This window comes from Haliotis rufescens, unplaced genomic scaffold (genome assembly GCF_023055435.1).
Source record: "Haliotis rufescens isolate VD_foot unplaced genomic scaffold, xgHalRufe1.0.p SCAF_1, whole genome shotgun sequence".
In the NCBI taxonomy this organism is placed as follows: domain Eukaryota; kingdom Metazoa; phylum Mollusca; class Gastropoda; order Lepetellida; family Haliotidae; genus Haliotis; species Haliotis rufescens.
In genome coordinates, this window is record NW_025963779.1 from 38963247 (window position 1) to 38977228 (window position 13982).

At 41.9% G+C, this 13982-nt stretch overlaps 1 protein-coding gene across 2 annotated transcripts in view; it reads right to left on the reverse strand.

Moving 5' to 3' along the window:
- The window catches only part of LOC124135744 (probable peptidylglycine alpha-hydroxylating monooxygenase 1), a 41472-nt gene that overhangs the window by 11141 nt on the left and 16349 nt on the right, over positions 1-13982 (reverse strand). For both annotated transcript variants that reach the window (XM_046501264.2, XM_046501265.2), the window contains exon 5: positions 10767-10885. In XM_046501264.2, coding sequence (XP_046357220.1) covers positions 10767-10885 — 119 coding nt within the window. The remainder of the gene's footprint in view (positions 1-10766; positions 10886-13982) is intronic.

The window sequence follows — 13982 nt, forward strand, 5'->3', positions numbered from 1 at the left end:
CTCCCGTTGTTCTCGGTGCCTTAGGTTTGGTACCTCCCAATCTGCTGACTGACACCGGGAGAGTACTGGGTTTACTGTCAGGAATACAGCCCTTCTGACAATCTGGGCTGCAGTGTTGGGGAGTCCTCACATTCTCCGAAAGATTCTGGGTGGATTCGACTAGGCAACACTTCCTAGGAGAAGTCCTATTCGCTGTCTGGGCTGCGTGTAGAGGGGCAAGGGCCCTGAGCTGATGAGCCTAACCAGCCTGATTGTGCAAGGATCACCCAAACCCTCTTTGATACATTTCTTATTTTAATGTGTATATAATAATAACAATTACAATAATAATATCCGGATCAACAGATCATTGTGAATTATCATCTCCCTGGGAGTATACACTCCATGTCATCTCATTCTTTCGTGAACTTCTCGCTGCAATAACTAAATTAATTAACTGCAAGCGCCTGAATTCCAAATTACCGTTCTCGCTTGAATCGAAACAGGACATGTTTTCATGACTCAGAACAATACTATAAGAGTCATCCAGTGGCTAGTGTGTCAGCAGTGAGTGTTTTACATTACCGCCGTCATACAGTGTATTTGCACAGCATGTGACTATGCGACTTGGTACTCTATGTGCGACAAGGCAAGCACCATTGCTTCTCTTTTGAGTAGCAGGAATCAATACGCAGCCACCAAAGTGGGCGAGGGTCACGTTGTGTCGCGGGATTCTGAGAGATTAACAAACATACCACAGAAATCGGAGACAATTGAAAATCATTTGGTAGTCAGGCTTGGCCCTCTGTAGATACGTCGGTGTTTCACAGACACTCTGACAGACATGTCAGTGGCTGGTTTTCATGGCATGGAAGGATATTATCCTAAAAGGGATATTGTTTTATGCAAGAAGCTTGATATTTCACCACACAACCTCTGATGAAGAAAAGAAATAATTATATGAAATATGACTAGATTATTATTCGTGGTTAGGAATTGTGGTTAGTTGCTGGATGTGTATCACGGGCATTATACAAGATTCCGTCTTTTAGCGACTCGCGGCCATTTCCATTTGGGTTTCTCCAACACTCGTGTCTGGTTGTACATTTGGAAATGAGTGAGTGAGTCAGTGATTATGGTTTTACGCCACTTTTAGCAATATTCCAGCAATATCACGGCGGAGCACCTGAAATGGACTTCACACATTGTACCTATGTGGGAAATCGAACCCGGTCTTCGGCGTGACGAACAAACGCTTTTACCACAAGGCTACCCCACCACCCCATGTTTAGAAATGGAATAGGGCAAATGGAGATATATCTAACCGTTGATGTGTCACTTCGAACCGAATTTGAAAGGAAATATTTTCCCTCTCATACGAAGAAATACATACGCTTGTGTGTCGTATATCAAACGTAACGCAGCGTCAAGCATTGCGATAAAATGTTGGAAATGTCAAGGACGTAACTGCTATCAATCCAGCCTGCGATGTGCAGATAATTAGGTACAATTCGACCACTGTTTCGATGGGAATCAAGTCATAGAAACATAGAAGATGACGTCAGATAGCAGTGGTACAAAAGTTCAAATAGCAACACAATGGCCATGCCGTGGAAACTGAATCGATGCTTAGCCTGAAGTGATAGCACAGCCCTGTACGATGAAGCTTCAGGGAGTCAGTGGTGGAGTAGGTACCAAGCCATTCAAGGTGTGATAGAGTAAAGGAAGATAAGTCTAAGATGCTGTCGCAAAGAAGAGGGCGTGAGTGGCGTCTCACGCCAGCGATCCAAGCGCGAATATAGCTTTTTGGAAGTACGAAGGGTGTATATTGTGATAAAGCAATTCACGTTCAGTAATCATGTAATTGTGTCAATAATATATCAGTCCTGGTGTTGTTGTTTCAGTTTACCTCATCACCTGCACATCTCCGAATATATGTTTAGTGTGCTTGAAAACACGGAGGGGAGTATGTACCAATATGCCAACCTAATGTGAAATAAATGAAGAAAAAAACAAAGCAAAAACAAAACCAGAAAAAAAATTAATAATAAAAGTGAAGGTAGGTATCACAAACCCGTATCTTATTTAGATCCCTTGTGAAACCTGTCCTTAAAAAGCCAAGCGGGTACACAGGGAAATCGCCCCCTACTATGCTAACCTCCAAATGGCCATGTCCACCTTCCAGAAAACCTTGTATACAGTGTACTGTATTGGTCGTCTGTCTTTTGTTGAAACACAATACCTGCCTGCGATTAAATGTTCCCGTGACGCAAGCCTTAGTTAAGGATGAGATACGATTCAGTAGTTGGTCAGCGCTGACTGCCTTATACACAATTATTACTTAGCATATACATTTTAAAAAAAACACAACACTTTATTTCTACGAATGTGATCAAATAACCGGATGTACATTTCAAATCAATATCATCAGGTCAGTGATCAGAAAGATATGTACATAGCCAGAACGTTTGACCATTATGTTACAGGTGATAACTCAAATTGTTTCCGCTACTGTGTCAACTACACGCCATGCGTATCACTCCGTGGGTATACTCCACTGCCGGACACAACCTGCAGCCCTCAAGCGTTACATGCCGGCTGGCACTCTTCAGTTTGACGAAGTACGCGTGTAATTGAAAACTGCTATCTGTTCAAATCAATAACACATATTGCAACAGTTGTCACCAGCTGCAGATAAGCTGTACACGTAAATTAGGTATCTGAAATATACGTAACCCTCTCAGTTCGTTGAAGATAATCACTAATTCGTACGGTTTACCTCTCAAAAATATCCGTATTAAAGGATACATCAATGGATACATACGTAGCATATCAAAGACCCTTCAAACAATAAGGGGTACCGCTGATCGGTATTTAAAGCTATGGATTTGTTTGTTTGCTGTTTAATATATTCCAGATATATGACGGCGGCCTGTATATAATAGAGTCTGGACCAGACAATCCAGTGATTGATATTGTACCCCACGCCGTCAGGGTAGACGATCAGTTTTGTCATCCCATACAATCAGCATGTTCCCGGGACCTATTCTAACCCAGAGTCCTAGCGGGGTTACAGGTACGGGAGGCATGCCTTTCAAGGTTTATTCCAAGTTGTATGACACCATGGTGTGATCTATGTTAGCATTCGGATGAAACTGGACGTTCCGAAAATAGACCAGCTCGTTAATGTTCGTTAATGTGTTGACTGTATAAATGTTGTTGAGGATAACACATCTACTGCTGTGCTGTCCGTTATACTCTATAATCAGAAGAATTCTCGTTGAGGAGTGCTTATAATATTGGCAAACTTAATTCCTTGTTAGCTTATGAAAAACAGAGTATTTAATTCCGAACTTGCCTTTTATGTCGCTCGTACCTGCCAAAGTATTTACATAATGTTATAAATGTCAAGTGTATATCTGAAAGCGAATCGTCTTTCATACATCTCTGAGCGATTGGCCTTTTGTAGGTATATTGTATCGCTATATGTATTTTGAATATTGTAAGAATGAGACGTTACTGGATGCTTCTATTAGGGTCGTGCTAACCTATACGTACTCCGTCCTACAAATCAATATTTGAGCGTGCGAGCTCGGGGGATCTCGACATCCACAAGTGAGGGGCGCATATGTTAAGAAAACAGTAATGCTAAAACCTGTACTGGGACGTTATCAAAATCACACCTTTGATCAACGACACCAATATAATAATCGTATTACGGAAAAACTACTAGCCTACAAACTGTTTGCAAACAAGAAAATACACAAAGACTTCCAACTTCATTGTTGATAATAAAATGTCCACAAGCAAGCTATACATTAACGAATCCCTATTCTGAATTGTTTGATAGGCATTTCTTAGAAGTTGACGGATGGCAAAGAAGACCAAAGATATGGAAAAAAACGTCTTTTATGGATAACAACTTCTTTATTTATGGAGGTGAGGTGAGGTGAAATTGGGTTTAACGTCGCGTTCAAGATTATTGCACTTATATAGCGCCTTTTATTTATGGACAACAACTTCTTTATTAAACCGTAATTGCGACATTTCGGTATTGACAATGGTATAAGGATACAAGTATATACCGAAACGTCGCAATTCCAGTATAATAAAGAAGTTGTTGTCTACATTTTTTGGTCTTCTTTGCCCTATTCTGAAGCTGGCTTATTTGTGCCGCAACCTTCAACCCAAGTGTAGGGAATTGAAGCTTACATGAAAACCCCATATATTCTTCAGGCTTCTGTAGATCACCGTCGCCTGTGTTGGTCCGGAGTAATAAAGGATCTACATCAGCAGTCAGTGTTTTGAATGCCGTGACGGCTGGAATCCAGGGATACCTTTGTCGAAAGGGGCTGACACACTATTATTTTGTTTAGAACAACCATTGGGACTCTACATTTGAGGCATAATGTAGATAAGGGTAGAGAAGTCTATTCATCGACCCCAGACCAATGACACTGAGTTCCATCCGGAATAAGTACATTTATTGGGGGTGCTTCCTGACTTGTATATGCCCAGTGTTTGTATCATGTTTCTCAAGGATCATCAATATCAGTTCGTCAACAATCCCAGTTATGACTCTGGGAAACATAGGAGGTTCTCATGTCAGGATGATTTCTATCCGCCTTTAGAATAGTTTCAACAACATTTTATTCCCATGAATGAAAACCTGGAGTGTTTAACAGCCATAATGCCTATTTGAAGCCTATCTAGTATACATATGATTTATACAATTTTCAGAAATGCGTGCCTTGAGTATGGCCTTCAGTTTGTCGCACCAGTATTCATGGGTGACCTGCGTCCTTTCGGGCTTTCCTCCAACTTTAAATTCACACTTACAGTATCAAAATGACATTATGGTGAATTTTAACGAGTTTGTAACAAATGTTATATTTAGGGGAACACTAAGTTAGTAAAGTACAGATTCTAGTACTTTTGGGGGTTGAGTCCCATATAGGATTCGAACTTACACTGCCCGAGTGAGGCACCTAATCGACAACTGGTAGTCTAGATCACGTACTTTGTGTACCCCTCTGACGAGTGTAAATTGGCACGGATCCCATGGCCGAAAGCTATGAACACACAATGCCATTTAGAAAGTGGTCAAATGTAACAAATGTTATATTGGGGATAACAAAGTGTCCTTTGTCTACTTCGAAGGGCAGTCGGTAGGCAAATGCGTGACATAATGACACGTCCTCATCACCCGACAAGGAACTTATCAATACAATGCAAAAGGCGATTAACTTTACACGCCAAGAATATTCTAATACGTGTACAATGACATATAAATAGACTACCACTAGTATTACTGGCAAATAGGAGGTGGCATCGGAACAAATCTACTGGATTGACTTTATCGTGGAGGTTTATTGGTGAAGGAACATTTAATTATCGGTGGTCCAGACGAGTTACATTAGTTTCTATGTCCTGTATCACTGGATTAGACGTGGACAGCTTCACTGACATTAATGCCTGGTCATAACAGTAAACATCCCCGACACACCATGCTTGGTAGTATATATTGAGAGGGAGTGCACTGTTTCTGCAAGGGGCATGACTGAAGTTTAAATAATATTTCGATGGTCACATACAGAACAACTTCTAAAAAAGGATAGTCTATTTCACACATGTAATTAAGCGTGAACTGTTGCTATGGCTCCCGTGATAAACGCCGTTTGCAAACAGCAAATATTCTTGCTCATTTGACACAGGTTGACCTGCACCAAGCATCAGATACATGGTAGGAATCATTGCTGGACTGGACTGTTCGATGACGGGACTCGGATCCGTGGTATGACTGAGGTTCATGGTAGGACTGTTCCATGGTATGACTGAGGTTCGTGGTAGGACTGTTCCATGGTATGACTGAGGTTCATGGTAGGAATGTTCCATGGTATGACTGAGGTTCATGGTAGGACTGTTCCATGGTATGACTGAGGTTCATAGTAGGACTGCTACATGGTATGACTGAGGTTCGTGGTAGGACTGTTCCATGGTATGACTGAGGTTCATGGTAGGACTGTTTCATGATATGACTGAGGTTCATGGTAGGACTGTTCCGTGGTATGACTGAGGTTCATGGTAGGACTGCCACATGGTATGACTGAGGTTCATCGTAGGACTGTTCCATGGTGTGACTGAGGTTCATTGAGGACTGTTCCATGGTATGACTGAGGTTCATGATAGGACTGTTCCATGGTATGACTGAGGTTCATGGTAGGACTGCTGCATGGTATGACTGAAGTTCATGGTAGGACTGTTCCATGGTATGACTGAGGTTCGTGGTAGGACTGTTCCATGGTATGACTGAGGTTCATGGTAGGACTGTTCCATGGAATGACTGAGGTTCATGGAAGGACTGCTACATGGTATTACTGAGGTTCATGGTAGGACTGCAACATGGTATGACTGAGGTTCATGGTAGGACTGTTCCATGGTATGACTTAGGTTCATGGTAGGAATGTTCCATGGTATAACTGAGGTTCATGGTAGGACTGTTCCATGGTATGACTTAGGTTCATGGAGGACTGTTCCATGGTATGACTGAGGTTCATGGTAGGACTGTTCCATGGTGTGACTGAGGTTCATGGTAGGACTGTTCCATGGTATGACTGAGGTTCATGGTAGGGCTGCAACATGGTATGACTGAGGTTCGTGGTAGGACTGTTCCATGGTATGACTTAGGTTCATGGTAGGAATGTTCCATGGTATAACTGAGGTTCATGGTAGGACTGTTCCATGGTATAACTGAGGTTCATGGAGTACTGTTCCATGGTATGACTGAGGTTCATGGTAGGACTGTTCCATGGTGTGACTGAGGTTCATGGTAGGACTGTCCCATGGTATGACTGAGGTTCATGGTAGGACTGTTCCGTGGTGTGACTCTCAACTCGGAATAACGGATAACCTCGGGAACTTACAAACTTAATGCAATGGGGACAGATACGTCGCTATTCCTTGTACCTCGTAGAATATAATCTAAATTAGAGACTCGCGATTACCTACATTTTTATACCTTCACTCTATTTGATAAAACCTGATTCTACTTCTCATTCTATATTTCTTTTACAATTTTACAACACAATGTAATGAGGAGGTGCATGTAAAAAAAAGATACATTTGTGGTGTCTCCCACCGTGATATTGCTCAATTGAATAATGCTATTGAATATGGCGTAAAGCCATACTCACTAGAATATATATTCGCGTATTGCAATGTATTGGTAAATCGGCTCCCCATATTGTTCTTGTGCAAAGATAATACGTTTATAGGTGTATATAGTATTCACCTGCACCGTGTTTCACGGTATGAAACTATCAACGTAATCTCATAAATCTAACTAACCTACTGGCATTGTTATCTTATGCTTCATCTCACGTGCAGGCAAACATTGTGTCATTTAATCACTTTAAACTACATCTCCAGTTCACATAACACACTAGTTATAAGGCCAGCTCTAATACACGACTGGGGCCGCGCCAATCTTTGCTGGAGACTCCCACGCATACGTAACCATGGTAACGAAACATTCTGACAAAGTAGTCCTAACTATTCCCAACTGTCCGGATTAGATCAATCTGAATTTTCGGACGTGGACTCAGCACTCGGATAACAGAACACTTACAGCCAGTCCTATTCCTTGATGAGGGCTAGTATCATTTCTCATATCGCCCACATCGAGATTACACAAAGCTGTATCTATTGATCTGAGCAACGGATTCTACGCAAACATGCGGGGGTGTTCAAAGAGGAAAACTCACATCGATTTCAAGCGAGTTATACCATTAACGTCTGTGAGGAGAAACAGTAGCCCGTCCCCAGAGTCGAGGCAGTTGGTACTACCGGACATAGAGGTTTGCTGCCAATCAAGTTAGAAGGATGGCGGTAGTTGATGTGAGACAACTAATTGTGTATATGTGCACTACATTTAAGTTAAGTGTTGTATGTATACACGATGTGATGCCAAGGTCTGATACGCGTGGGGGAGGCAACCTTGACACATGCAGCTTCCAATACGTGCACCATCACATGCAGCTATTAGTTTTTGGTTGGTTGTTTTGTTGTTTAACGCCGCACTCAGCAATATTCCAGCTATATGACGGGGGTCTATAAATAATCGAGTCTGGACCAGACAATCCAGTAATTGATAACATGAGCATCGACCCACGCAATTGGGATTGATGACATGCACCAACCAAGTCAGCGAGCCTGACCATCCGATCCCGTTTGTCGCCTCTTCATTGGTCTGCAGCAATTAGACAATGTTTGAAGCTTCCTGGCCCCACCTTTTGAACACTTAATTCTCTAAGTATCGAGCATAGAGGGAATCCGGAAAAACCATGTAGATTTACTAAATCGGTGTAATTGGTTTGTAAAAACCACACCAATACACTGACAGATAGATTCATATGGAAGATAACCAATTAGTTTTCTTATCAGCTTTCCATTCGGAACTGATGTTAGGTTCTGGTGTGAACAGTATTCCTATTTTAACGAACTCCAGGTATGAATCTTTTGGCCGTTGACGCTTTGGCAAAAAAAACAAACTAGAATAGGGCCACATATAAATGAGGAAAGGACAACACGAGATTAACATTATCTGCGGATATGACGTTGGACGGGACACGCACTGGACTTATTACATGATTAGTGACAAGAGCAGATGGCAAAATGAATACTTATTTTGTGTAAGTCACATATTGGGGGTGTCTGTTTGATCAGGCCCCGCTCAGTTGGTGATATTACCAAATCTGTAATCACGATAATAATATCACACTTAATCGAAATTGGAATAAAGCCAATCATGGTTACCCTGCAGACTGTGTATCTCGTAACAGGTTCCAGCAACTCATTAACGCTAATTAGCGCCGGAGAGTTACGTACAGAGGGCTGACCAGTGACCGTGTGTTGAAATGCAATAAAAGCATAAGACATCTCTGCTGATAGGTCAGAACAAGACCCACTTTGTCCAGAAGCATGACGCTTAACTGACTAACGTCGAAATAAATATCAGTTCATTACTTGACGACCAGCTGCTTCCAGTCTTACAACGTGTTAATATATACACATGATTGAACAGTACATCCATAGCCAGTCGATAATACATAATACATACAATCTAGTCATGCCGTCGGCAACGTTGATTGCACATATTTACACATTCATATTCTAATTAAATCATCGTAAGGTTTATTTTTATCTTTCGAGTAATCATACGTTATAATTGTTTCATGTGTCGTTTCATTTTCATATCTCTTTACAGAATCATTCGGATTTACAATTCTCGTGGGTTTTTTCATAATTTCTTCAAACACATTTCTTATTTTCACTAACTGGGCCTGTCAGTGGCCACATCGTTCCTGAATGCCTTCGCCTTCAGGACATCCACACGCAGCTGTTTTAGTTCACCCGTCTTCCCTTGATAAATATTTTATGAAAATACAACGCCAAGTATGCAAAAGCGTCATTATTTTCTCATATTTCGCAAATGACAAATAGAACACCTTTGACATTCCATTGTAAAACCCGTCTGGTCAGAGAATGATGTCCTATGTATACCATAGTATCCTACTATTCAGATGCCCACAAACACAGTGCGACATTTGGTCATTAACCCTTTCAACTTTTTCTGTTTCATTTCAATATCCTCATGGGTCTAGAATATAACAAAAATGGCTAAATGAAATATTCAGAACGATTGAACACACGAACATAAGACATTAGGCTTGGCGATGATAGCTCTGGGAGTTCCCCGGAGGGTGAAAAGTCCTTGATAGACACATGGTTCTTTCTACTTGATAGGATTGAAATTGTGCCAGATGAATACGCCGAGTTTGGGAGCCAGAGTTCAGAACATCCAGTCAGCGAAGTCGTGCGGCCGTGAGATTGCTGTGCAAACATCGGTGTTTTCATGGGGATAATGGTACGGAGGCAGACACTGGGACATCGTTATCACACACAAAACATCCACCGATGAGCTTAGGGATATTGCAATACATAGATTTTATATTCCCATGTAGCTGGTTGTGAGTATGGTTGATTTGATTCAAGTAATTGTTGATGGGGTTTGACGAATGTCTGTCCAAGTGTGATAACGAGGTGACCAAATGTTGCTGTCCGTTCATCATTTACTAGAGTAGACTATCGTGTATCCCATGTAATTGTCCGTTCATCATTTACTAGAGTAGACTATCGTGTATCCCATGTAATTGTCAGTTCATCATTTACAAGAGTAGACTATCGTGTATACCATGTAACTGTCCGTTCATCATTTACTAGAGAAGACTATCGTGTATCCCATGTAACTGTCCGTTCATCATTTACTAGAGTAGATATCGTGTATCCCATGTAATTGTCCGTTCATCATTTACTAGTGTAAACTATCGTGTATCCCATGTAATTGTCCGTTCATCATTTACTAGTGTAAACTATCGTGTATCCCATGTAATTGTCCGCTCATCATTTACTAGAGTAGACTATCGTGTATCCCATGTAATTGTCCGTTCATCATTTACTAGAGTAGACTATCGTGTATTCCAAGGACAAAGGCAATTGAGATGGTAACGTCTCTCTTAACTCAGAGTAATTGAAGTATTCGGCAGTTGTAATGAAAAGATATTATGGATGATAAACGTCTTTGTGACGAAAGTAGTCAGACTGTCGAGGATCTGTCTTGTATCTATCTGCGAGACGAGTCTCAAGTACAATCTCCACTGCACTGGACACGACACGAAGATATGAACTGCAACCGCAATTATTGTAACATGCATCTACACATTGCCTACCTTTAGGTAGAGACAGGCTGGGAGCGTCCATGGCCCAGGCGTACAGGATCTTGGCTCCAGATGCACAGGTGGGAGCCGTATCAAACATCGAGGAGTCGGAGGCCATCTCGCCACAGTTCCTGAAATAGTCAGATCCCGTATACTTATTTAGACACTTATATTAATCGATGTAGAAATATTTCGGGTGACGTATTGGCGAACAATTGCCCGAGACATTGGTGATGATATCAAAAGACAACAATAACGCTTGTGCTGACAGCTTCATATAACTGAAACAATATGCACATTGGTGTTTATACTTAGAATTGATATAACAACAGCGGTCCTGGTAACAACTGCCTGAACAGTATACTCGTGAAGATCCGGGGTACTGTAGCTCTTCAGCAACCCATGCTTGCCATAAAAGGCGACTAACTTGATTGGATGTTTCAGCGGTAGAAACTAACATTTTTTGTCCTCTAGTCCTTGATAATGATAATATATAGCAAAACCCTTTAAAAAGGTAAATCTACCAGTCCTTATGATACCTTAGCTATTGGTCAGTTTGACAAGGACTACAGGACTAGTGCCAATTTAACATAAAATTGTATGTACAGACTGCCGTCATATAGCTGCAATAGTGCTGAATGGGGAAAATGTAGTTGTAGGCGCTACAAAGGCTCTGGTTCCTGAGTTTTATAACTGCCACCTAATATAAAATTAGCAATAAAGAAATTAGTTTGCTGCTGTTTTCTATTCGTACGATATTGTGTCTATTTATAATTGTTTTAGACGGGAACTACACAAATGACACGGCGTTGCAGAAGACTAACCTAACATTTTCAGGAAAGGTCAATGTAGTCTAAATTTCGCTATTCTTGCACAGAGCCGACAGCCATGGCGTGTCACCTTCATGGAGGCGCCAAGCACAATGTGACGAAGGTCGTAGACATTGACATTGACTAATGGCCTGCATGACCACTTGTGTGGTGCCAACACATGAAGGGTTATAACTGGGTAGAGCATATTGTTTGAACATGTTTATGGTGCCATGCCGTTTATACACTGAAGGTAAGATATCAGTCTTGATGAAGAAGACAGTGTAGTCAGAAAAATGGGAAACGTATGCAAGACAATGTCGGATGCTGCTGTAATATTTCAGCTTCCACGTATCTCAGGGCAAAACAAAGATCGACTGGTCTTTATACAACTAGTACAGTAATGATGACATATACCTAACTATATTAGCCGGAGAATGGGGTAATTACCCCTGGAGAGACTCTCTGGCATACATCTATTCTCATGAATAAATAACCCAATATTGCACACTTGACAAGTGGTAGTCTGTATTGATCTCGGACACCATGGTGGTGGCCGCGTGTTTCTCCTCACACACAGGAGTGTAAGTCTGAACCAATCTACAGTTGGTCTTCATGCTAGATGTGATGGCGGGAGAGCCATAATAATCGTAGCTGGATTTAAAAAACATTGAGAATGTGGTTCACATTCTACTTTAAATCAGTATCAATAACTGGGTTCCCGGGTATTCCCTGAAAACCTTCAATGTGTTACCACAATACTCTTAACTACATCAACGTGCACCCTTGTACCCTTAACTACATCAACGTGCACCCTTGCATCCTTAACTACATCAATGTGTACCCTTGCACCCTTAACTACATCAATGTGTACCCTTGAACCCTTAACTACATCAACGTGTACCCTTAACTACATCAACGTGTACCCTTAACTACATCAACGTGTACCCTTAACTACATCAACGTGTACCCTTAACTACATCAACGTGTACCCTTGCACCCTTAACTAGATCAACGTGTACCCTTGAACCCTTAACTACATCTACGTGTACCCTTGCACCCTTAACTACATCAACGTGTACCCTTGCACCCTTAACTACATCAACGTGTACCCTTGAACCCTTAACTACGTCTACGTGTACCCTTGCACCCTTAACTACATCAACGTGTACCCTTGCACCCTTAACTGCATCAACGTGTACCCTTGTACCCTTAACTACATCAACGTGTACCCTTCACTACATCACTGTGTATCCTTCACTACATCACCGTGTATCCTTCACGACATCACCGTGTATCCTTCAAGACATCACCGTGTATCCTTCACTACACCACTGTGTATCCTTAACTACATCAACGTGTACCCTTCACTACACCACTGTGTACCCTTCACTACATCACCGTGTACCCCTCACTACATCAACGTGTATCCTTCACTTCATCACTGTGTACCCTTCACTACATCACCGTGTACCTTTCACTACACCACCGTGTACCCTTTACTTCACCACTGTGTACCCTTTACTACATCACTGTGTATGCTTCACTACACCACTGTGTACCCTTCACTACATCACCGTGTACCCCTCACTACATCAACGTGTATCCTTCACTACATCACTGTGTATCCTTCACTACATCACCGTGTACCTTTCACTACACCACCGTGTACCCTTTACTTCACCACTGTGTACCCTTTACTACATCACTGTGTATGCTTCACTACACCACCGTGTACCCTTCACTACACCAACGTGTACCCTTTACTACATCACTGTGTACCCTTTACTACATCACTGTGTATGCTTCACTACACCACCGTGTACCCTTCACTACACCAACGTGTACCCTTTACTACATCACTGTGTACCCTTTACTACATCACTGTGTATGCTTCACTACACCACTGTGTACCCTTTACTACATCACTGTGTATGCTTCACTACACCACCGTGTACCCTTCACTACACCAACGTGTACCCTTTACTACATCACTGTGTATGCTTCACTACACCACCGTGTACCCTTCACTACACCAACGTGTAACCTTCACTACATCACCGTGTATGCTTCACTACACCACTGTGTAACCTTCACTACATCACCGTGTATGCTTCACTACACCACTGTGTACCCTTCACTACATCAACGTGTACCCTTCACTACATCAACGTGTACCCTTCACTACATCACCGTGTAACCTTCACTACACCACTGTGTACCCTTCACTACATCACCGTGTAACCTTCACTACATCACTGTGTACCCTTCACTACACCACTGTGTAACCTTCACTACATCACTGTGTACCCTTCACTACACCACCGTGTAACCTTCACTACATCACCGTGTATTCTTCACTACATCACTGTGTAACCTTCACTACACCACCGTGTATTCTTCACTACACCACCGTGTA